Source organism: Ranitomeya variabilis, chromosome 4, assembly GCF_051348905.1.
Source record: "Ranitomeya variabilis isolate aRanVar5 chromosome 4, aRanVar5.hap1, whole genome shotgun sequence".
NCBI lineage: Eukaryota > Metazoa > Chordata > Amphibia > Anura > Dendrobatidae > Ranitomeya > Ranitomeya variabilis.
In genome coordinates this window covers 761,006,350-761,030,011 of record NC_135235.1, presented here as the reverse complement: position 1 = coordinate 761,030,011, position 23,662 = coordinate 761,006,350, and the positions used below count along the sequence as shown (strand labels likewise).

At 44.4% G+C, this 23,662-nt stretch overlaps 1 protein-coding gene across 1 annotated transcript in view; it reads right to left on the bottom strand.

Annotated features, from left to right (window-relative positions):
* Window positions 1-16,297: 16,297 nt before the first annotated feature.
* Window positions 16,298-23,662, bottom strand: part of LOC143768280 (uncharacterized) — a 76,890-nt gene continuing 69,525 nt past the window's right edge. The window contains exon 8 of the mRNA XM_077256974.1: window positions 16,298-18,020. Coding sequence (XP_077113089.1) covers window positions 16,684-18,020 — 1,337 coding nt within the window. The 3' untranslated portion in view covers window positions 16,298-16,683. The remainder of the gene's footprint in view (window positions 18,021-23,662) is intronic.

Genomic DNA, 23,662 nt, shown 5'->3' with positions numbered 1-23,662 from the left:
CTGCGAAGTCCACTATTGTATCCTTCTGCTATCTAGTTAGTGGGCCTCGCTGTGCTAAATCTGTTTTCATACTACGTTTGTCTTTTCACCTTAACTCACCGTTATTATATGTGGGGGCTACTATCTCCTGTGGGGAATTTTCCTCTGGAGGCAAGCCAGGACTGTGTTTCATCTATTAGGGGTAGTTAGTCCTCCGGCTGGTGCGAGACGTCTAGCGAAAACGTAGGCACGTTCCCTGGCTACTATTAGTTGTGTGTATAGGTTTAGCATCGCGGTCAGCTCTAGTTTCCATCACCCGAGAGCTTGTCCGTTTTTCTATGTTTCTGATGTTCCCCTGCCATTGGGAACCATAACACTTCCCGTCATGTTCCTATGAAGGTTTCTTCCCCTAAGTTTAAGCCTCAGTTTATTGGTCCTTATAGGATTTCTGAGATTATCAATCCAGTGTCTTTTCGTTTGGCCCTTCCGGCCTCTTTTGCCATCCATAATGTTTTCCATAGATCTTTATTGCGGAAATATGTGGTGCCCGTTTTTCCCTTTGTTGATCCTCCTGCCCCTGTGTTGGTTGATGGGGAGTTGGAGTATGTGGTTGAGAAGATTTTGGATTCTCGGTTTTCGAGGCGGAAGCTTCAGTACCTTGTCAAGTGGAAGGGTTATGGCCAGGAGGATAATTCTTGGGTTTTTGCCTCGGATGTCCATGCTGCTGATTTGGTCCGTGCCTTTCATCTGGCTCGTCCTGATCGGCCTGGGGGCTCTGGTGAGGGTTCAGTGACCCCTCTTCAAGGGGGGGTACTGTTGTGAATTCTGCTCTTGGGCTCCCTCCGGTGGTTGTTAGTGGTAGTGCAGTTGTCTCTGGGTTGTAATCCAGGGCAGGTGTTTCTGCTGATTTCAGCTCTATTAGGTATTTAGGTGTGTAGGATCCAGTTGTCCCTGCCAGTTGTCAATTGTTCTTGGAGGGATTGCATCTCTGTCTGGCTCCTCATGCCCTGCTATCAATTCAGCTAAGATAAGTGTCTGTTTTTTTGTCCCTGCAGCATACTTGCTGTGTGCTTTACTGTTCAGTGCAATTTGTGTTTTTGTCTAGCTTAGACTTTGTTTGGATTTTCCTGTCATGCTGAATTCTCTGGAGATGCAGATATACATTCTATGTCTTTAGTTAGATGTAGATTATAGTATTATCTGCTGTGGATATTTTTTAGGATTTTAATACTGACCGCTTAGAATTCTGTCCTATCCTTTTCTATTTAGCTAGAAGTGCCTCTTTTGCTAAATCCTGTTTTTCTGCCTGCGTACGTCCTTCCTCTTAAACTCACAGTCAATATTTGTGGGGGGCTGTCTATCCTTTGGGGCTCTGCTCTGAGGCAAGATAGAATTCCCATTTCAAACTTTAGGGGTATTTAATCCTCCGGCTGTGTCGAGGTGTCTAGGCTGTGTTAAGTACACCCCACGGCTACTTCTAGTTGCGGTGTCAGTTTAAGGTTGCGGTCAGTACAGGTACCACCTACTCCAGAGATAGTCTCATGCGGCTCTGGGGTCACCGGATCATAACACATGTAACCTATTTTTAGACTTAACAAATGTCCCTCATTCAGTATCTACATACACCATTATTATTATTACTTATTATTATTATAGCGCCATTTATTCCATGGCGCTTTACATGTGAGGAGGATTATACATAATAAAAACAAGTACAATATTCTTAAACAATACAAGTCACGACTGGTACAGGAGGAGGGAGGACCCTGCCTGCGATGGCTCACAATCTCAAAGGGATGGGTTCAGCTCTCTGGTCGATCGGTGGTTACTGCAGGTTGTAGGTTTGTCGGAAGAGATAAGTCTTTAGGTTCTTTTTGAAGGTTTCGATGGTAGGCAAGAGTCTGATATGTTGTATGTTATGGACCTAGTGGTTAGGAACACTTGGAATGACCTGATAGGTAAACCAGAAATATAGGACAAGCTCTGGGGATGTGGGAACTTTACTGACCGCAACCCTGATCCTATCACACACACTATAGGCAGCCGTGGAGCGTACCTAACTCTCCCTAGACGCCTCTTCACAGCCTGAGAGCTAGCTACCCCTAGAGAGAAACAAAGCCTCACTTGCCTCAGAGAAATTTCCCCAAAGTAAGGCAGCCCCCCACAAATAATGACGGTGAGTTAAGAGGAAAATACAAACATAGGAATGAAAACAGGTTTTAGCAAATGAGGCCCACTAATACTAAATAGTCAGAAGATAGCAAGGAACTGTGCGGTCAGTATAAAATACTACAAAATATCCACGCAGAGAATACAAAAAGACGCTCACCCCGACTCACGATGTGAGGGGGGTTACTCTGCACCCCAGAGCTCTAGCTAGCAAGGAAATAGCATATAAGCAAGCTGGACTGAACTCATCATATACTGAGAAACATTTTCCAAAAGCAATGAGCAAAAATGAATGAGCATGAACTTAGCTTCTCCTGGAGGAGACAGGTCACCAGGGAAGTCCCAGAGAGATCTGAACCAATACTGAATACAACGACAGCTGGCAACAAGTAAATATCTAGCTGGAGTTAAATAGGCAGCCAGCATAGCAGAAAACGAGGCAGCTGGGGCTCAGCTAAAGGCCAGCAGTATCACTGAAAGCCACCAGAGGGAACCCATGAACAGAACTCAACAAAGTACCATTCATGACCACAGGAGGGAGCCCGAGAACGGAATTCACAACAGTACCCCCCCCTTGAGGAGGGGTCACCGAACTCTCACCAGATCCCCCAGGCCGATCAGGACGAGCCAAATAAAAGGCACGAACCAAATCGGCAGCATGGACATCAGAGGCAACAACCCAGGAATTATCCTCCTGACCATAGCCCTTCCATTTAACTAAGTACTGAAGCTTCCGTCTCGAAATACGAGAATCCAAGATCTTCTCCACCACATACTCCAATTCCCCCTCGACCAACACCAGAGCAGGAGGATCAACAGAAGGAACCACAGGCACCACATACCTCCGCAACAATGACCTATGGAACACATCATGGATGGTAAAAGATGCTGGGAGGTCCAAACGAAATGACACAGGATTGAGGATTTCCGAAATCTTATAAGGACCGATGAAACGAGGCTTAAACTTAGGAGAGGGAAACCTTCATAGGAACATAACGAGAAGACAACCAAACCAAATCCCCCACACGAAGTCGGGGACCCACACAGCGACGGCGGTTAGCAAAGCGTTGAGCCTTCTCCTGTGACAACGTCAAATTGTCCACTACGTGGTTCCAAATCTGCTGCAACCTATCCACCACAGAATCCACCCCAGGACAGTCAGAAGGCTCAACCTGCCCTGAGGAAAAACGAGGATGAAAACCAGAATTACAAAAAAAAGGCGAAACCAAAGTAGCCGAACTAGCCCGATTATTGAGGGCGAACTCAGCCAATGGCAAAAAAGTCACCCAATCATCTTGATCAGCAGAAACAAAACATCTCAGATAAGTTTCTAAGGTCTGATTAGTTCGTTCGGTTTTGCCATTCGTCTGAGGATGGAAAGCCGAAGAAAAAGACAAATCAATGCCCATCTTAGCACAAAAGGACCGCCAAAATCTGGACACAAACTGGGACCCTCTGTCAGACACAATGTTCTCCGGAATACCATGCAAACGAACCACATTCTGAAAAAACAGCGGAACCAAATCAGAGGAGGAAGGCAATTTAGGCAAGGGCACCAAATGGACCATCTTAGAAAAACGATCACAAACCACCCAGATGACAGACATCCTCTGAGAGACTGGAAGATCTGAAATAAAATCCATGGAAATATGCGTCCAGGGCCTCTTTGGGACAGGCAAAGGCAAAAGCAATCCACTGGCACGAGAACAGCAAGGCTTGGCCCGAGCACAAATCCCACAGGACTGCACAAAGGAACGCATATCCCGCGACAAGGAAGGCCACAAAAAGGACCTAGCCACCAAATCTCTGGTACCAAAAATCCCAGGATGACCCGCCAACACCGAACAATGAACCTCGGAAATAACTCTACTGGTCCATCTATCCGGGACAAACAGTGTCTCCGGTGGACAACGGTCAGGTCTATCGGCCTGAAATTCCTGCAGCAACCGCCGCAAATCAGGGGAGATGGCAGACAGAATCACCCCCTCTCTGAGGATACCAGCCGGCTCAGGGACTCCCGGAGAGTCAGGCACAAAACTCCTAGAAAGGGCATCAGCCTTCACATTCTTAGAGCCCGGAAGGTACGAAACCACGAAATCGAAACGGGAGAAAAACAGCGACCATCGAGCTTGTCTAGGATTTAACCGCTTGGCAGACTCAAGATAAATCAAATTCTTGTGATCTGTCAAGACCACCACGCGATGTTTGGCTCCCTCAAGCCAATGTCGCCACTCCTCAAATGCCCATTTCATTGCCAACAACTCCCGATTACCAACATCATAATTCCGCTCGGCCGGCGAAAACTTTCTAGAAAAGAAAGCACATGGCTTCATCACAGAGCCATCAGAGCTTCTCTGCGACACGACGGCCCCTGCTCCAATCTCAGAAGCATCAACCTCGACTTGAAAAGGGGAGAAACATCCGGCTGACGCAAGACAGGAGCCGAAGAAAACCGACGTTTCAGCTCCTGAAAGGCCTCAACGGCCGCAGAAGACCAATTCGTCACATCAGCACCCTTTTTGGTCAGATCAGTCAAAGGCTTAACCACACTAGAAAAATTAGTGATGAAGCGACGGTACAAATTAGCAAAGCCCAAGAACTTCTGAAGACTCTTCACAGATGTAGGTTGAGTCCAATCATAAATGGCCTGGACTTTAACTGGATCCATCTCGATAGTAGAAGGAGAAAAAATAAAGCCCAAAAAGGAAACCTTCTGGACTCCGAAGAGACATTTAGAGCCCTTCACAAACAAGGCATTGGCACGCAGGACCTCAAATACCATCCTGACCTGCTTCACATGAGATTCCCAATCATCAGAAAAGACCAAAATATCATCCAGGTACACAATCATGAATCTATCCAGATACTCTCGGAAGATGTCGTGCATAAAAGACTGAAACACGGAAGGGGCATTAGAAAGCCCAAATGGCATCACCAAGTACTCAAAATGGGCTTCGGGCGTATTAAATGCTGTTTTCCATTCATCGCCCTGTTTTATACGCACAAGATTATACGCTCCTCGAAGATCTATCTTGGTGAACCAACTAGCCCCCTTAATCCGAGCAAACCAATCGGACAGCAGAGGCAAAGGGTACTGAAATTTGACCGTGATTTTATTAAGAAGGCGATAATCTATACAGGGTCTCAGAGAACGATCCTTCTTGGCCACAAAAAAAGAACCCTGCTCCCAAGGGTGACGAGGACGGGCAAATATGCCCTTTCTCCAAGGACTCCTTTATATAACTCCGCATAGCGGCATGTTCTGGCACAGACAAATTGAAAAGTCGACCCTTAGGGAACTTACTACCAGGAATCAAATTTATAGCACAATCACAATCCCTATGAGGAGGTAGGGCACTGGATCTGGGCTCATCAAATACATCCTGGTAATCTGACAAAAATTCAGGGACTTCAGAAAGAGTAGAAGAAGCAATTGACACCAAAGGAACATCGCCATGTACCCCTTGACAACCCCAACTACACACAGACATTGATTTCCAATCCAGGACTGGATTATGAATCTGCAGCCATGGCAAACCCAGCACGACACCATCATGCAAATTATGTAACACCAGAAAGCGAATATCCTCCTGATGTGCAGGAGTCATGCACATGGTCAGTTGAGTCCAGTACTGAGGCTTATTCTTGGCCAATGGCGTAGCATCAATTCCCTTTAGTGGAATAGGGAATTGCAAAGGCTCCAAGATAAAACCACAGCGCCTGGCAAATGCCAAATCCATCAAATTCAGGGCAGCGCCTGAATCCACAAAAGCCATAACTGAGTAGGATGACAGAGAGCAAATCAAAGTAACAGACAAAATAAATTTAGGCTGTACAGTACCAATGGTGACAGACTTAGCGAACCTTTTAGTGCGCTTAGGACAATCAGAGATAGCATGAGTGGAGTCACCACAGTAAAAACACAACCCATTCTGACGTCTGATTTTGCCGTTCAATTCTGGTCAGAATTCTATCACATTGCATAGACTCAGGCTTCTGCTCAGAAAACACCGCCAGATGGTGCACAGGTTTACGCTCCTGCAAACGCCGATCTATCTGAATGGCCAAAGACATTGACTCATTCAGACCCGCAGGCGTGGGGAACCCCACCATAACATCCTTAAGGGCTTCAGAAAGACCCTTTCTGAAAATCGCTGCCAGGGCACACTCATTCCATTGAGTGAGCACAGACCACTTCCTAAACCTCTGGCAGTAAACCACTGCTTCATCCTGACCCTGAGCCCTGAGTCAGAGCTAGCAAGATTTTTTCTGCCTGGTCTACTAAATTAGGTTCCTCATAAAGCAATCCAAGCGCCAGAAAAAACGCATCCACATTTAGCAATGCAGGGTCTCCTGGCGCCAGGGAGAATGCCCAATCTTGAGGGTCACCACGTAACAAAGAAATAACAATTTTAACTTGCTGAGTAGGGTCACCAGAGGAGCGGGGTCTCAGAGCAATAAACAATTTGCAATTATTTTTGAAATTCAAAAACTTAGATCTATCTCCAGAAAACAAATCAGGAATTGGTATTCTAGGCTCTAACATAGGACTCCGAACCACATAATCCTGAATGCTTTGTACCCTTGCAGTGAGATGATCCACACTAGAGGACAGACTTTGAATGTCCATATCTGCAGCTGAGTCCTGAACCACCCAGAGATTAAGGGGAGGAGAGAGGCAAAACACACTGCAAAGAAAAAAAAATGAGCTCAGAACTTCTCTTATCCCTCTTTTGCGATGCATTAACACTTTGGGCCAGCTGTACTGTTATGGACCTAGTGGTTAGGAACACTTGGAATGACCTGATAGGTAAACCAGAAATATGGGACAAGCTCTGGGGATGTGGGAACTTTACTGACCGCAACCCTGATCCTACCACTCACACTATAGGCAGCCGTGGAGCGTACCTAACTCTCCCTAGACGCCTCTTCACAGCCTGAGAGCTAGCTACCCCTAGAGAGAAACAAAGCCTCACTTGCCTCAGAGAAATTTCCCCAAAGTAAGGCAGCCCCCCACAAATAATGACTGTGAGTTAAGAGGAAAATACAAACATAGGAATGAAAATAGGTTTTAGCAAATGAGGCCCACTAATACTAAATAGTCAGAAGATAGCAAGGAACTGTGCAGTCAGTATAAAATACTACAAAAATATCCACTCAGAGAATACAAAAAGACCCTCACACCGACTCACGATGTGAGGGGGGTTACTCTGCACCCCAGAGCTCCAGCTATCAAGGAAATAGCATATAAGCAAGCTGGACTGAACTCATCATATACTGAGAAACATTTTCCAAAAGCAATGAGCAAAAATGAACGAGCATGAACTTAGCTTCTCCTGGAGGAGACAGGTCACCAGGGAAGTCCCAGAGAGATCTGAACCAATACTGAATACAACGACAGCTGGCAACAAGTAAATATCTAGCTGGAGTTAAATAGGCAGCCAGCATAGCAGAAAACGAGGCAGCTGGGGCTCAGCTAAAGGCCAGCAGTATCACTCAAAGCCACCAGAGGGAGCCCATGAACAGAACGCAACAATGTACCATTCATGACCACAGGAGGGAGCCCGAGAACGGAATTCACAACAGTTGTGTTAGAGAGTTCCAGAGTAGGGGTGATGCGTGAGAGAAATCTTGTATGCGATTGTGGTGATAAGAGGAGATAAGATGGGAGTAGAAAAGTGAGGATCGGAGGTTGCGTGCAGGTAAGTACCGGGAGAAGAGGTCACAGATGAAGAAGAGGGAGAAGAGGTCACAGATGTATGGAGGAGACAGGTTGTGGATGGCTTTGTATGTCTTGGTTAGGGTTTTGTACTGGAGTCTCTGGGCAATGGGGAGTCAGTGAAGGGATTGACAGAGTGGAGAGGCCAGGGAATAGCAGAGGGACAGGTGGATTAGTCGGGCAGCAGAGTTTAGAATGAAATATTTTTGAGTTGAAGTCGGCAGGAAGTACAAAGGGCTTGGATATGTGGTTTGAAGGAGAGATCAGTGTCAAGGATTACCCCGAGGCAGCGAGCTTGTGGGAATGGAGAGAGTGGGCAGCCGTTTACCTCATTGGATAGGTTCGATGTGGGGGTCGCGTTAGATGGGGGGAATAATGAATTCGGTTTTCTCCATGTTAAGTTTTAGAAATCTAGCTGAGAAGGATGAAATAGTTGACAGACATTGAGGGATTCTGGTTAGTAGGGTGGTAATATTTGGTCCAGAGATGTAGATCTGTGTGTCATCAGCATAGAGGTTATATTGAAAGCCGTGAGATTCTATGAGCTGTCCCAGGCCAAAGGTGTAAATGGAGAAGAGGAAGGGCCCTAGGACTGAACCTTGCGGAACTCCGACAGATAGGGGGCGAGGTGAGGAGATGTTGTGTGAGATGGAGACGCTGAAAATCCAGTCTATTAAGTATGACGAAATCCAGAATAGAGCCAAGTCTGTGATGCCAAGGGATGAGATGGGTCTGTGGTAATAGGGAATGGTCCACTGTGTCAAAGGCAGAGGACAGGTCCATGAGGAGGAGGACAGAGTAGTGTCGCTTGCTATTAGTGGTTAATTGGTGACCTTAGTTAGGGCGGTTTCAGTGGAGTGGTGTGACTGGAAGCCAGATTGTAAGTGGTCAAAAAGGGAGCAGGAAGATAAATGGGAGGATAGTTCAAGATGGCAGTGTTGTTCCAGTAGTTTTGAGGCATAGGGGAGAAGTGATATAGGGCGATAGATAGATACAAAGGATGGGTCAAGAGAGGGCTTTTTGAGGATAGATGTGATTGAGGCATGTTTATACCTTGAGGGGAGAACACCAGTTGTTAGTGATAGGTTGAAGAGATAAGTTAGGTTGGGATAAAGACTGTGGTCAGGTTTGGGATGAAGTGGGATGGGATTGGGTCAAGTGCACAGGTGGTGAGATGCGATCTTGAGAGTAGAGTGGAGAGTCGATCTTCTGTAATGGTGAAGTTGGATTTGGAGGTGGAGGGCTGGGCAGTTGGGAGGAAGGGCTCTGCGGGGTGTCGACCAAAACGGTCTCTGATGTTTTCAATCTTCAGCTTGAAAAATGAGGAAAATTCTTCAGCTGAGATGAGTGGGGAGGGAGGTGGTGCTGGAGGACGGAGGAGAGAAATGAAGGTGTTGAATAACTGTTTAGGGTTGTGATACAGGGAGGATATAAGAGATGAGAAGTAGGTTTGTTTAGCTGTGGCTAGTGTGGCCTTGAAAGTAGTGAGGGACTGTTTGAATGTGATGAAGTGCTCGTTTGACTGGGATCTTTTCCATCTCCGCTTAGCAGCCCTGGAAGCTCGCCTCAGTTCTTGGTCAGGCTGGTGTGCCAGGGATGTCTGTTGATTTTGCGAGCTTTGGTATGTTTTGAGAGGGGCAACTGATTCTAAAGCTACAGCTATTGTCGTGTTATATAGCGTGGCAGCGGCATCCACATTGTGTAGGGAACTTATTTCTGTAAGAGGGAGAAGGGATTCAGAAAGCGAGTGTAGATCGAGGTGTTGTTTGTGGGGTGGGTATTGTAGACAAGGAGTGGAAAGGGAAGAGAATGTGAGTAGGTTGTGGTCAGAAAGAGGAAGAGGCGAGTTAGAGAGGTTAGATAGGGAGCAGAGGTGGGTAAAGATGAGGTCCAGTGTGTGGCCATCTTTGTGGGTGGCTGTAGAAAACCATTGAGTGAGGCCGAAGGAGGAAGTGAGAGATAGAAGCTTAGTGGCAGCTGAGAGGGAAGTGTCAATGGGGATGTTGAAGTCACCCAAGATGATAGTGGGGATGCCAGCGGAGAGGAAGTGAAGTAGCCAGGTGGTGAAGTGGTCAAAGAAGGTGGTGGCTGGCCCTGGGGGGCAGTAAATGACAGCCAGTTGGAGGGGGAGTAGAGGTGCACAGAGTGCACCTCAAAGGAAGGGAGGGTAACAGAGGGTGGTAATTGGATTGGGGTAAAGGAGCAGTTATCTGACAGGAGAAAACGAACTGCTCCATCATGCTTGCTGCTGGGGCGGGGTGTATGGGAAAGGTGGAATCCACCCTACGAAAGTGCAGCAGGAGAGGCTGTGTCAGAAGGGGTAAGCCAGGTTTCGGTGATGGCGAGGAAGGAAAGTTTGTTCCAAATAATTATGCAAATATTTTTCTTAGATTTTCCTAAATGGTCGGTGCAAATGACAGTCAGTCTAATAAAAGTCATCACCCATTAGATTATACATCAAATTTTATTGAAGAAACCTCCCAATGATAACAGTATAATCTCCAAAAAGAGTAAAACCTCAAAATGCACTGTTCCAAATTATTAGGCACAGTAGAATTTCTAAACATTTGATATGTTTTAAAGAACTGAAAATGCTCATTTGTGGAATTTGCAGCATTAGGAGGACACATTCACTGAACAAAAAATGCTATTTAACTCCAAAACATCCTAACAGGCCAAGTTACATGTTAACATAGGACCCTTCTTTGATATCACCTTCACAATTTTTGCATCTATTGAAATTGTGAGTTTTTGGAGAGTTTCTGGTTGTATTTCTTTGCATGAAGTCAGAATAGCCTCCCAGAGCTGCTGTTTTGATGTGAACTGCCTCCCACCAAAACTCAAGAAACAGAAGCCACCAAAAATGTCCGCACACCACCAGAATTGTAAATAGAAAATACAAAAGCTTTATTGGTAACATAATTTAAAAACATTTAAAACCATGTACGACACCCTCCGTGCACATGTTTTTGTGACCCCTGTGTGCCGCAAAACAGTTCACATACAATAATGAAACATGTACAAAAACATACGTTAATCCTATACCATCAAAACTAATAATCAGACTACATACACTCACCGGCCACTTTATTTGGTACACCTGTCCAACTTCTTGTTAACACTTAATTTCTAATCAGCCAATCACATGGCGGCAACTCAGTGCATTTAGGCATGTAGACATGGTCAAGACAATCTCCTGCAGTTCAAACCGAGCATCAGTATGGGGAAGAAAGGTGATTTGAGTGCCTTTGAACGTGGCATGGTTGTTGGTGCCAGAAGGGCTGGTCTGAGTATTTCAGAAACTGCTGATCTACTGGGATTTTCACACACAACCATCTCTAGGGTTTACAGAGAATGGTCCAAAAAAGAAAAAAAATCCAGTGAGCGGCAGTTCTGTGGGCGGAAATGCCTTGTTGATGCCAGAGGTCAGAGGAGAATGGGCAGACTGGTTCGAGCTGATAGAAAGGCAATAGTGACTCAAATCGCCACCCGTTACAACCAAGGTAGGCCTAAGAGCATCTCTGAACGCACAGTGCGACGAACTTTGAGGCAGATGGGCTACAGCAGCAGAAGACCACACCGGGTACCACTCCTTTCAGCTAAGAACAGGAAACTGAGGCTACAATTTGTACAAGCTCATCGAAATTGGACAGTAGAAGATTGGAAAAACGTTGCTTGGTCTGATGAGTCTCGATTTCTGCTGCGACATTCGGATGGTAGGGTCAGAATTTGGCGTAAACAACATGAAAGCATGGATCCATCCTGCCTTGTATGGAGCATCTTTGGGATGTGCAGCCGACAAATCTGCGGCAACTGTGTGATGCCATCATGTCAATATGGACCAAAATCTCTGAGGAATGCTTCCAGCACCTTGTTGAATCTATGCCACGAAGAATTGAGGCAGTTCTGAAGGCAAAAGGGGGTCCAACCCGTTACTAGCATGGTGTACCTAATAAAGTGGCCGGTGAGTGTATAGTGTATAGGTAATGTTAAGCGAGCTGTATTCAAATATATAACAGCATTTACACACACAATTCAGAATAACACTCCCTATAAATCCAAAGGAGCATGAACTGAAATAATGCCCCAGAAAAGAAAGCGGGTGTCTCGGTGATAGACCAACATACCCTGTATGGTTCTAACCAAAAATAATAGGGAAGCAAATAGGGAAGAAAATGTGCTTTTCAGGGCACCAAGGAACAAATGCTCATGAAGGAGGCTGTGAGACTGAGCTACTGTAGTACAAATGTAACCGGAGGGAAAGCCCAACGCGTATCGCTGTACAAAGACAGCTTCGTCAGGGGAAGTGCTTCCCCTGATGAAGCTGTCTTTGTACAGCGATACGCGTTGGGCATTCCCTCCGGTTACATTTGTAACATCTTTGGTTAGAACCATACAGGGTATGTTGGGGCTATGTACTATGGTGGGGCGGCTCATGTTACCAGGCTCTTATTATTCTGAATTGTGTGTGTAAATGCTTCCTGCACTGAATGTGTCAGTGCCGGCAGTAAAGCAGAGCACAGCGGTGATGTCACCGCTGTGCTTTACTTTACTGCCGGTGCTGATACAGTCAGTGCAGGAAGTTCTCGGCAGCAGCGCGTAACCCTGTGGACGCCGGGGGACATGACAGACATCAGAAGGTGAGTATGTACGTTTTTTTTTTACTTTTACAATGGTAACCAGGGTAAATATCGGGTTACTAAGCGCGGCCCTGCACTTAGTAACCCGATGTTTACCCTGGTTACAAGTGAACACATCGCTGTATCGGCATCACACACGCCGATACAGCGATGACAGCGGGTGATCAAGCGACGAAATAAAGTTCTGGACTTCTAGCTCCGACCAGCGATATCACAGCGGGATCCAGATCGCTGCTGCATGTCAAACACAACGAGATCGCTATCCAGGACGCTGCAACGTCATGGATCGTCGTCGTTCTCGCTGCAAAGTCGCTTAGTGTGAAGGTACCTTTAGCCATAATAAAAGTCAATATTACCAGCTTACACAAATAAGTCTGTTTTCTTGATCAACCAGAAATCAACACTTAAATTTGAAAGCCAACATACAGATAACATTCTATTATTCTTCGTTTGCTAAAAATAGTCATCTGGTTAATTAAGATACAATGATGTATGTCTTCACAATGCCAAAAGTAAAAAACAAACAAACAGTTTTTATTGTAAAAAAAAATAAAAAAATGAAAGTTCAAATCACCCCCTTTCACCCCATTCAAAATAAAACAATAAAAAAATCAAACATATAAATATTTGGTATCGCTGAGTTCAGAATCACTTGATCTATCAATATAAAAAAAGAATTAACCTGATCGCTAAATGTCGAATCGAGAAAAAGTAAAATGCCAGAATAACGTTTTTTTGGTTGCTGCAACATTGCATTAAAATGCAATAACGGGCGATCAAAAGATTGTATGTGCACAAAAAAAAAATTACACTTACCTACCTGCCGCTCCCTCACAGAGTCCTGCTCTGATGCCAGCAGCTGCTTTATGCTTGTAAGCAGCACATGGCAGGGATGTCACAAGCAGAGCACAGCTGCCGGAATACTCACCAGGCCTGTGCGCACAGTGAGTATTCATTGCTCATCAGTAGGGCACAGTGTCAGACAGCGGCTTCCTGCTGCTGCCGGCGGTCACGTGTGCCGCTACTTAAGAGAAATGAATATTCATTGGATTCATTCATCAGGAGACTATTTAATATTGAACTATATTCAAGTGGGACTGGACGAAGAAAACCCTAAAATCACGTATCATGTTAACCGAAACAGTCAGAAAACCAGCCACATATTAGCAGATCCCAGACTTCAAACTATATACTTTGTAAGTTTATACGCCACTCAAGTGTCAGGAATAGATAGTATGTGAAAATACAGCATTTACCACTCAGGGAACACTTAACTTTCAGAGATAATTTCCATATTCTGTCACGATCCATTTTTGGATCTGTGGCAGATCTGCTTCTCTGATGAAAACTTTTTTCCTTTCAGGCCATTGGAGGTTAATGTCAGTTTTTTCCCCAGTGGCCTGCTGGTGTAATTGCAGAGTTGCTGGTTTGCTGATGTCTGTGGTGACCACTCCCACCATCGTTTAAAAGGTCACCTGATGCATCAGCTGACTGTTGGTGATACAGGTCATTCTGCATCACTGTACTGAAACTGCCCTAACTAAAGTTACCAACAACCTACTAACTGCCAAGGGCAAGTGACGCTACTATGTCCTCTTTCTCCTGGACCTATCTTCTGCCTTCGACACTGTGGACCATTCCCTCCTGCTACAGATTTTCTCATCTCTTGGCATCACAGACTTGGCCCAGTCCTGGATCTTGTCATATCTAACCGGCCGAACATTCGGTGTCTCCCTCTGCCACACCACCTCCTCACCTCGCTCCCTGTCCGCCTGTGTTTCCCAAGGCTCAGTCCTAGGGCCCCTGCTCTTCCCCATCTTCACCTTCGGCCTGGGACAGCTCATAGAATCCTACAGTTTTCAGTATCATCTCTACGCTGATGACACACAGACCTACCTATCTGGACCCGACCTCACCTCCTTGCTGACCAAAATCCCACAATGTGTCTGCTATTTCAGCTTTCTTTTCTGCTCGCTTTCTAAAACTGAACAAGGACAAAACAGAATTCATCATCTTTCCCCATCTCACTCTACCCCTCCACCAGACCTATCCATCAATGCCAATGGCTGCTCACTTTCCCCAGTCCCGCATTCTCGGTGCCTCGGGGTGATCCTCGACTCTGCCTCTCTTTCAAGCCTCATATCCAAGCCCTTGCCTCCTCCTGCCGGCTCAAACTCATAAATATTTCCCGGATTAGTGCATTCTTTGAATATGAAACCACAAAAATGCTAGTGCATGACCTTATCATCTCCCGCCTCGACTACTGCAACCTCCTACTCTCTGGCCTCCCTCTAATCCATCCTACACTCTGCTGCCTAACTAATCCACCTGTCTCCCCATTTTTCCCCAGCCTCTCCTCTCTACCAAGCCCTTCACTGGCTTCCTATTGTCCAGAGGCTCCAGTTCAAAACCCTAACTGACATACAAAGCCATCCACAACCTGTCTCCTCCGTACATCTGTGACATGGTATCCCGGTACTTATCCACACGCAACCTTCGATCCTCTCAAGATCTCCTTCTCTACTCCCCTCTTATCTCTTCTTCCTACAACTGTATACAAGACTTCTCCTGTGCTTCCCCCATACTCTGGAATGCTCTACCCCAACACATCAGACTCGCCTACCACAGAAACCTTCAAAAAAGGACCTGAAGACTCACATCTTTTCGATAAGCCTACAACCTGCAGTGATCTTTAGTCTGCTGAACCGCCGCACGACTAGTTCTACCCTCTCCTAGTGTATCCTCACCCATCCCCTATAGACTGTGAGCCCTCGGGGGCAGGGTCCTCTCTCCTTCTGTACTTGTGTGTGCCTTCTTTTGCTCATGTCTATTGTACTTGTCTATATTTGCCCCTTTCACGTGTAAAGCACCGTGGAATAAATGGTGCTATAAAAATGTATAATAATAAATTCTGGAGACCAACCCAAGCTGGAGACTGGAGCTTCCTGGGTGCAGTGGTGCTTCAGCTATTAACATTGATCTGGTGACTTTACCCTGCTGTGTGGAGCTTTGCAGCAGAAAGCTAAGTGCTGTATTTTGCTACCTTATCACCTCTGTCTGTTCCTCTCCCCTTGTGTTTTTAGCTGTAGTGGCTAGGCTAGCCTCCTGAGCTGGCCAGTGCACTAGCAAGGGCAGTTTAAGGTGACAGTTTAGGGACGAGGTAACCTGACATCGGCAGGGGTAAGGACCTGCATAGGGAGTTAGGTGAGATCAGGGACAGTCTCAGGTTGGAGCTCAGGAAGTGACCGTCCCTGGTTCCCTATTGTCAGGGCCTTCCTCTCCTCTATTCCATCGGTGTTAAGTTGCTGAATTTTTTGGTGACATGGGTCATGTCACACTGGACCAGTCACTCCGTGGCATATTCATACTAAATAATGGCACAGATCTTCCAGACATTATGATTGCACACATCCCTAGTCTTTATAACAATATTGCACTCATTCCTTGACAGACCACAGCATGGCCATTAGTTAGAAGCTGCTATTGATCTTTGGAGCACGTAAGTTTTCCCCGAGTGGTACATATTGTGCCGTCTGAAAACGGAGTTTAGTCTAGGACAATTTGTCTGCACTACTAATTAACAGCTGTTACAATACCAAACTAGGGCAGTCCCTATAGGAGGAAAACACAAGAATTATACTGTATTTTCACATACTATCTATTCCTGACACTGGAGTGGCTTATAAACTTACAAAGTATATAGTTTGAAGTCTGGGGTCTGCCAATATGTGGCTGGTTTTCTGACTGTTTTGGATAACATGATTTTAGTTTTTTTGTCTAGTCTCGCTTGAATATAGGTCAATATTAAATAGTCTCCTGATGAGTCACCTTTGGTGAGAACGATGAAACCTATTGAAGTGAGAGGCTTGGAGAGTGAGTGTGTATACGTCACCTCTCCCTATATACTGAACTGTGGGGTACATGTTTTTTCTATTAGTCACCTACTGACTAACCTTCAGGGGGTGAATTATGGGTATAGTTTTACATTTGGAATTAATAAAGTTTAGTTTTATCCTTTTGTCAGCAAACATGAGGAATGACAAGAGACAACCCATTTAAGAAGATTCAATTTTGGTCAAAACTATTCCAACATTATGATCATAAAAAAGGCTTCTCCCCTATGTGACGTCTCTGATGTTTATTAACAGTTGATTTCCAAGTAAAATATTTCCCACATTAAGAAAATGAAAAAGGCTTCTCTGTGTGAGTTCTATGGTGCCTAACTAAATTTGATTTCCGGATAAAACATTTCCCACATTCTGAACAGGAAAAAGGCTTCTCCTCTTTGTGAGTTCTCTGGTGACAAACAAGATGCCATTTCTGGTTAAAACATTTCCCACATTCTGAACAGGAAAAAGGCTTCTCCCCTGTGTGAGTTCTGTGGTGCCTAATCAAATCTGATTTCCGGATAAAACATTTCCCACATTCTGAACAGGAAAAAGGCTTCTCCTCTTTGTGAGTTCTCTGGTGACAAACAAGATGCCATTTCTGGTTAAAACATTTCCCACATTCTGAACAGGAAAAAGGCTTCTCCCCTGTGTGAGTTCTGTGGTGCCTAACCAAATCTGATTTCCGGAAAAAACATTTCCCACATTCTGAACAGGAAAAAGGCTTCTCCTCTTTGTGAGTTCTCTGGTGACAAACAAGATGCCCTTTCTGATTAAAACATTTCCCACATTCTGAACAGGAAAAAGGCTTCTCCCCTGTGTGAGTTCTATGGTGATTAACCAAATCTATTTTCCATTTAAAACATTTCCAACAATCTGAACAGGAAAAAGGCTTCTCCCCTGTGTGAGTTCTCTGGTGACTAACAAGTTGCCATTTCCGGTTAAAACATTTCCCACATTCTGAACAGGAAAAAGGCTTCTCCCCTGTGTGGGTTCTTTGATGGCTATCAAGATTATTTTTCCATTTAAAAAATTTCCCACATTCTGAACAGGAAAAAGGCTTTTCCCCCGTGTGAGTTCTATGGTGATTAACCAAATCTGATTTCTGGTTAAAACATTTCCCACATTCTGAACAGGAAAAAGGCTTCTCCCCTGTGTGGGTTCTTTGATGGCGATCAAGATCTATTTTCCAGTTAAAATATTTCCCACATTCTGAACAGTAAAAAGGCTTCTCTCCTGTGTGAGTTCTATGGTGACTAGCAAGATGCCATTTCCGGTTAAAACATTTCCCACATTCTGAACAGGAAAAAGGCTTCTCCCCTGTGTGAGTTCTATGGTGAGTAACAAAATGTGATTTCTTGTTAAAACATTTCCCACATTCTGTACATGAAAATGACTTCTTTGCTTTAGGAGCAGTTTGCTTTTTAATGCCTCTTTTGTCACTTTGATTTTCCTTAGTAGTCAGTAATGAATCAGAAGATGGGACCTGTTTCATAGGATCAGATGACAGATCTTTGTGGTGAATGGATGATGATATATCTCGAGTAATGGCATTCACTTCAGTTGTATCTTGTAGCATCTCAAGATCATCATATTTAAAAACTGAAGATGTCAACTGTCCCTCTGCTAAGATAAAGAAACATTTTTTTTTTTATAAAATATCCTTGAGTTTTATATTTTTTTAACACTTCTACTTAAACAGTCCATAAAAATGGCAAGCTATGTAAAAAACTTTAATTATTTACCAAGACAATGACTGTTCACAGTCTAACAGAAATTCATTCTGCCTCCCAAATATTGAATAAAAAGAAACCAATTAATGTTATGTAGGTGAAAATGATACTAATTCTCATCTCACAAAAACAAGTCCCCACTCAGGTTCATCATCTGTCAATGGGAAAACAGAGGTTCCCACACTATTAGTGGCTCAAAGGCTGTTGAAAAGCAACAGAGTTGCTATAAACCAATCCAGCAAAATCCGCTCTCACTTCTGAGTCTTGCAGTGTGCTCAAACAACATTTAGGATCCCTGTATTTAGCAATATTATAGTGAGAAGAATCCACTTAATCTGTGGTGTGTGTCTCCTGGAGCACAATCTGGGCACTATGTGCTGGGTAATAAAATGGCAAATTTTTAATTTTCACTCTCCAACATCCACTGCCTGTTTCCGGAAGGTGGATGAGGAGTCAAAATATTCACGCCTCTTACGCATGTGGTCAAAATTGTTGGTACCCCTCATTTCATGACAGAAAAACCCACAATGGTCACAGAAATAACTTGAATCTGACAAAAGTAATAATCAAAAATGTATGAAAATGAACAAATGAAAGTCAGACATTGCTTTTCAACTATACTTTCACAGAATTAAAAAAAAAATAAAACTCATGAAATAGGCCTGGACAGAAATGATGGTACCCTTAAAGGGAATCTGTCACCCCAAAATTGGCCTACAAACTAAGGTCACTGACATCAGGGGCTTATCTACAGCATTACAGAATGCTGTAGATAAGCCCCTGATGCTGGTGGCCTTAGTTTATAGGCCAATTTTGGGGTGACAGATTCCCTTTAACTTAACTGCTGCATGCCCACCTATAGTAGATAAACGTCGGTGCTAGCAGGGCTTTGTGCAGTGCCGACGTGTGTCTACGGACGGCGGTTTTATGCTCATCAGGACCCCCACGTACCTTATAACGAGGGGATTCCGGCGCACAACACTTCCTGTGACCCCTGACCTCATCGAGACCTGATTGGTTCAGGTCCTGATGACGTCAGCGTCACACCAGCCAATGAGACAAATCACTAGGAAAGTGTGTTGTAGCAATGAACTTTCCCGGGTGATCTGCCTCATAAAAATGCTGTTTCTCCTCAGATCTCCTGTCAGTGAGAGACTAGAGGAGAAACAGTGTTACAAGTGCAGCTGTATCAGTCAGCGATCTTGTTATAAAGTAAAAAAAAACAGATAAGGTTAGGGTTAGTGCTACAGTTAGGGTTAGTGTTGGGGCTAAAGTTAGGGCTACTGTTAGGCTAAAGTTAGGTTTACTGTTAGGCTAAAGTTAGGGTTACTGTTGTTAAGGAGAGAATGTATGGCATATGAAAATATAGTAAAATCAAAAAGGACGCTTTGCTGAATATTAGAACCGTAGCTTTAAGGTATTCTGTCATGAGACTTAATTCTGTTTATTATTCTGTACCAGGATGTACCAAGATATACCAAGGTCCGGATGGATGATAAGAGACTGTATAATCCACCCAGTTTTATCAAGAGTAAATGTACCTGCACATGGGGAAAGTGGCCCCCTCATAAACCAAAGATCAGTAGAATACGTGCATAGACAAATGTCAGCCTGACCTAAAGCAGACCACTAGGGTGATAACTGTAAAGAAATAGCCTAAAAGCAATAATCATTAGAGTAATGGTCCTATAGTTATAAAGATAATAACATGGAACATGTGAGATCAATAGTGACTTGTGATAATTATTAAGTTGGAAAAACCCATGATGTAATGTACTGAGACTGCCCGATTTTTCTTATAAAAGAGCTGTATTCGCCAGGTAATAAATCAGAAATCATTTGAGGCACAATTGCTTGCATCTGTACTCGATTTTTCCGGCCATAAACCTCACATTCAATTTGGCAGCAGACAATTAAGATGAGAACATGCGCATCCAGGTGTGCCCTAAAACTGTTAGGCTAAAGTTAGGGTTAGGATTCTTTCACACTTGCGTCATTTAGGGGCCGTCGCAATGCGTCGGTCTGTGCAAAAAATGCATCCTGCAAAGTTGCAAGTTTGCACATAGACTTGTATTACCGACGCATCCCGATGTATGGATACGTCGTGCACTGGATGCGTCAGTATTTGGCGGCCCGTCATTGCGAAAAAACGTTCAAGGGAACGTTTTTTTCTCACGTCAGGTCCTGCATTACCGACTGCGCATGTGCGGCCGGAACTCCGCCCCCTCCTCCCCGAGACTTTACAGTGGGCAGCGGACGCGTTGAAACACTGCGTCCGCTGCCCACATTGTGCAGTATTTGCACATTATCCGTCGGTACGTCGGGCAGACGCTTAGTGACGGCCCCGTACCGATGGAAATGTGAAAGAGGCCTTAGGTTAAAGAATTAGGCTTTTTTCAATTGTCTCCCCAATAATTTCGTCACCTCAGTCAGTTACGTCAGAGTTTTCTATTTCCCATCAGTATTATAGTGCAGAGGAGGCTTATGCACTTTTATGTTCTGGTGGATATAGAGAAATACGCCTGAGCACTCACCGGTCCTGGAGTCAAAGGTTCCTTTATTAAATATCCATATACATCTTCACGGCACAGGGGAACAAGGCAGTGTAAGGAGTGTGCAGGAGGAGACGACGGCCGTTTCGCGCTTTGCACAGCGCTTCTACGCGCATGTGGAGTTTGTATACTCACCTATTTCTTCCAGCGTCACTTCCTCCAGACATAGACCCGTAGAAGCGCTGTGCAAAGCGCGAAACGGCCGTCGTCTCCTCCTGCACACTCCTTACACTGCCTTGTTCCCCCGTGCCGTGAAGACGTATATAGATATTTAATAAAGGAATCTTTGACTCCAGGACCGGTGAGTGCTCAGGCATATTTCTCTATATCCACCAATGTTTGATCCTATGTTATCCTACGCTAAGCACCTCCTGTCATGCACCGGATTAACCATTGATTGATCAGTCTCCGGCTAACGTCTCGCAGGACTCTACAGCTGTGCGGCTTTTTTTTGTTCTTTTGCAATTTATTGGACTTTTATGTTCTGATAGCGAAGAAAGTGCAGTGCCAGATGGCGATGTGGATTTCGAGGGCTTTAGTAGCAGCGACAGTGATAGCTCAGAAATGAGCAGTGATTCTGGTCCATCCTCACACACAAGGACCAGTACAACAAGAAGGACAAATAGCGCTTCTGGAGAAATGTCTCCAACTCAGGGAACAATGCCCAGTACTAGCGCTGTCCCTAGTGCTTGTGAATTGGCGCACACCAATGTCCAAGGGGCTTTGCCTCTTGATGTAGCATTTCCCAGATTTTGCTACTCCAGTCATCCCTAATTTTAATGCCGTTCCTGGTATAAATGTGGAGGTGGAAAATTTTGGACCAGTTAATTTTTTAAATTTGTTTCTTACAGATAGCATGCTAGAGCATATTGTCGTACAAACAAATTTATAAGCGACCAAATTCATCAGCCAGAATCCACGATCCTATTATGCTAGGTCAAATTTAAGGACACCAACTAATGTCCTAGAAATAAAAAAAATTTTAGGACTTACATTCGCTATGGGGCTTGTTAAAAAAATGATCATTTGGTTCTATTGGTCCAACCGCCCTGTTCAAGCCACCCCAATGTTTTCTGCTGCTCTTCCTAGAACCCATTATGAAATGCTCATGAGATTTCGTCATTTTAACGACAATAGTCAATGCCTGCCCAGAAATGCCCCAGAGCATGACAGAATATTCAAAATCAGACCCATCATTGAAGGCTTGACAGAAAAGTTCTTAAAGCTTTACACCCCAACAGAAAACATTTCCATTGATGAATCCCTTGTAAAATTCAAAGGAAGACTGCACCTCAAGCAATTTATTCCTTCTAAGAGGGCAAGGTTCGGAATAAAGCTCTATAAAATGTGCGAAAGTTCAACCGGATACAATTTTATATAAATCACATTTATGAGGGGAAAGATAGCCAACTAAACCCACCAGGATGCCCTACTTATCTGGGGACATCTGGAAAAACCGTTTGGGAACTGATAACTCCATTTTTACAAAAAGGTTACAGTCTGTATGTTGACAACTACGACACCAGCATATCCCTATTTAAAAGTCTGGTTGAATATAACATGGGGCTTGTGGGACCATTTGCAAAAACTGTCAGGGGTTTCCACAATCATTGGTAAACAAAAAGTTCCGAAAGGTGCAGTCAGGGGCTTTACACAATGGAGAGCTGCTTGCCCTTAAGTATAAGGATAACAAAGATATTTTATCATGAGCTCGATCTACACAGATGCCACAAGGGCCACTGCAGACCAACAGGGATCTACTACTCCAAAACCTGTGTCTGTCATTGACTACAACAAATATATGGGGGGTGTGGACCTTGCAGACCAGGTTCTACAGCCATACCGGGTATCAGGAAAATCATATACCTGGTATAAAAAGTCATTTATTTGTTTCAGGTGGCCACATATAATTATTTTGTGTTATACAAAAAAGCTGGAAATGCAGATACTTTCCTTGATTATCAGGAAAAGGTAATTGAAAATCTTGTTTTTGAAAATGTCCCCGTCAATCCTTTACAATCTGAAGATGTCAGAAGACTCACTGAGCGACATTTTATTGCACTCATTCCAGCAACTGAAACAAGAAAGATCCCCCAGAGAAGATGGCATGTATGTTCCAAGAGAGGAATGAGGCATGATACCCGCTATTATTGCCCACAATGCCCATCATTGCCGGCCTTATGCCTCCAAGACTGCTTTATAATCTTCCACACAGAATCACGTTTTTAAACTGTTTTGACATTCAAGCATTTGGTTTATTTAGTGACAGACACATTTGAGTAGAGCTGACTTAACAATTTCCGGGGGTAGGTGGGGGGATGTCTCCAGAGACACAAGCTGGGCACAATATATTGGGCACTACAATTAAATTTTTGCAATTTTTGCTCTAAAACTTCCACTACGTGTTTCTGGAAATCATCTGTGTAGTGAAAATGGTCACTATATCCATAGATGAATTCCCAGAGGGGTGTCATTTCCAAAATGGGGTCACTTTAGGGGGATTCTGTTGTTCTGGCACATAGCGGCTCTCCAAAGTTCCATAACAGCAGAATCTCCCCTGAAGTGACCCCATTTTGGAAATGATTCCCCTCTTCAAATTCATCTATGGGTGTAGTGACCATTTACCTATCTACCTATTTTCCAATGTAAAACCTGGGGTTAAAACAACATTTTAGTGGTTAAAATGTTATTTTTTCTTCACTGCCCAATGGTATAATTTTCTATGGAACAGCTGTGGTGTCAGTTTGCTCACTGCACCTCTAGAAGAATTCACTCAGGGAAGTATTTTGTAAAATGCAGTCACTTTTGGGGTCTTATGCTGTTCTGGCACCTCAGGGGCTCTTACAATGTGACATGTCACCCACAAACAACTCCAGCAAAATATGATCTCCAATAGGGCGCTCCTTCCCTTCTGAGCTCTGCCATGCGCCCAAACAGTGGTTTACCCCACATTTGGGATGTCAGCATACTCTGCACAAATTGC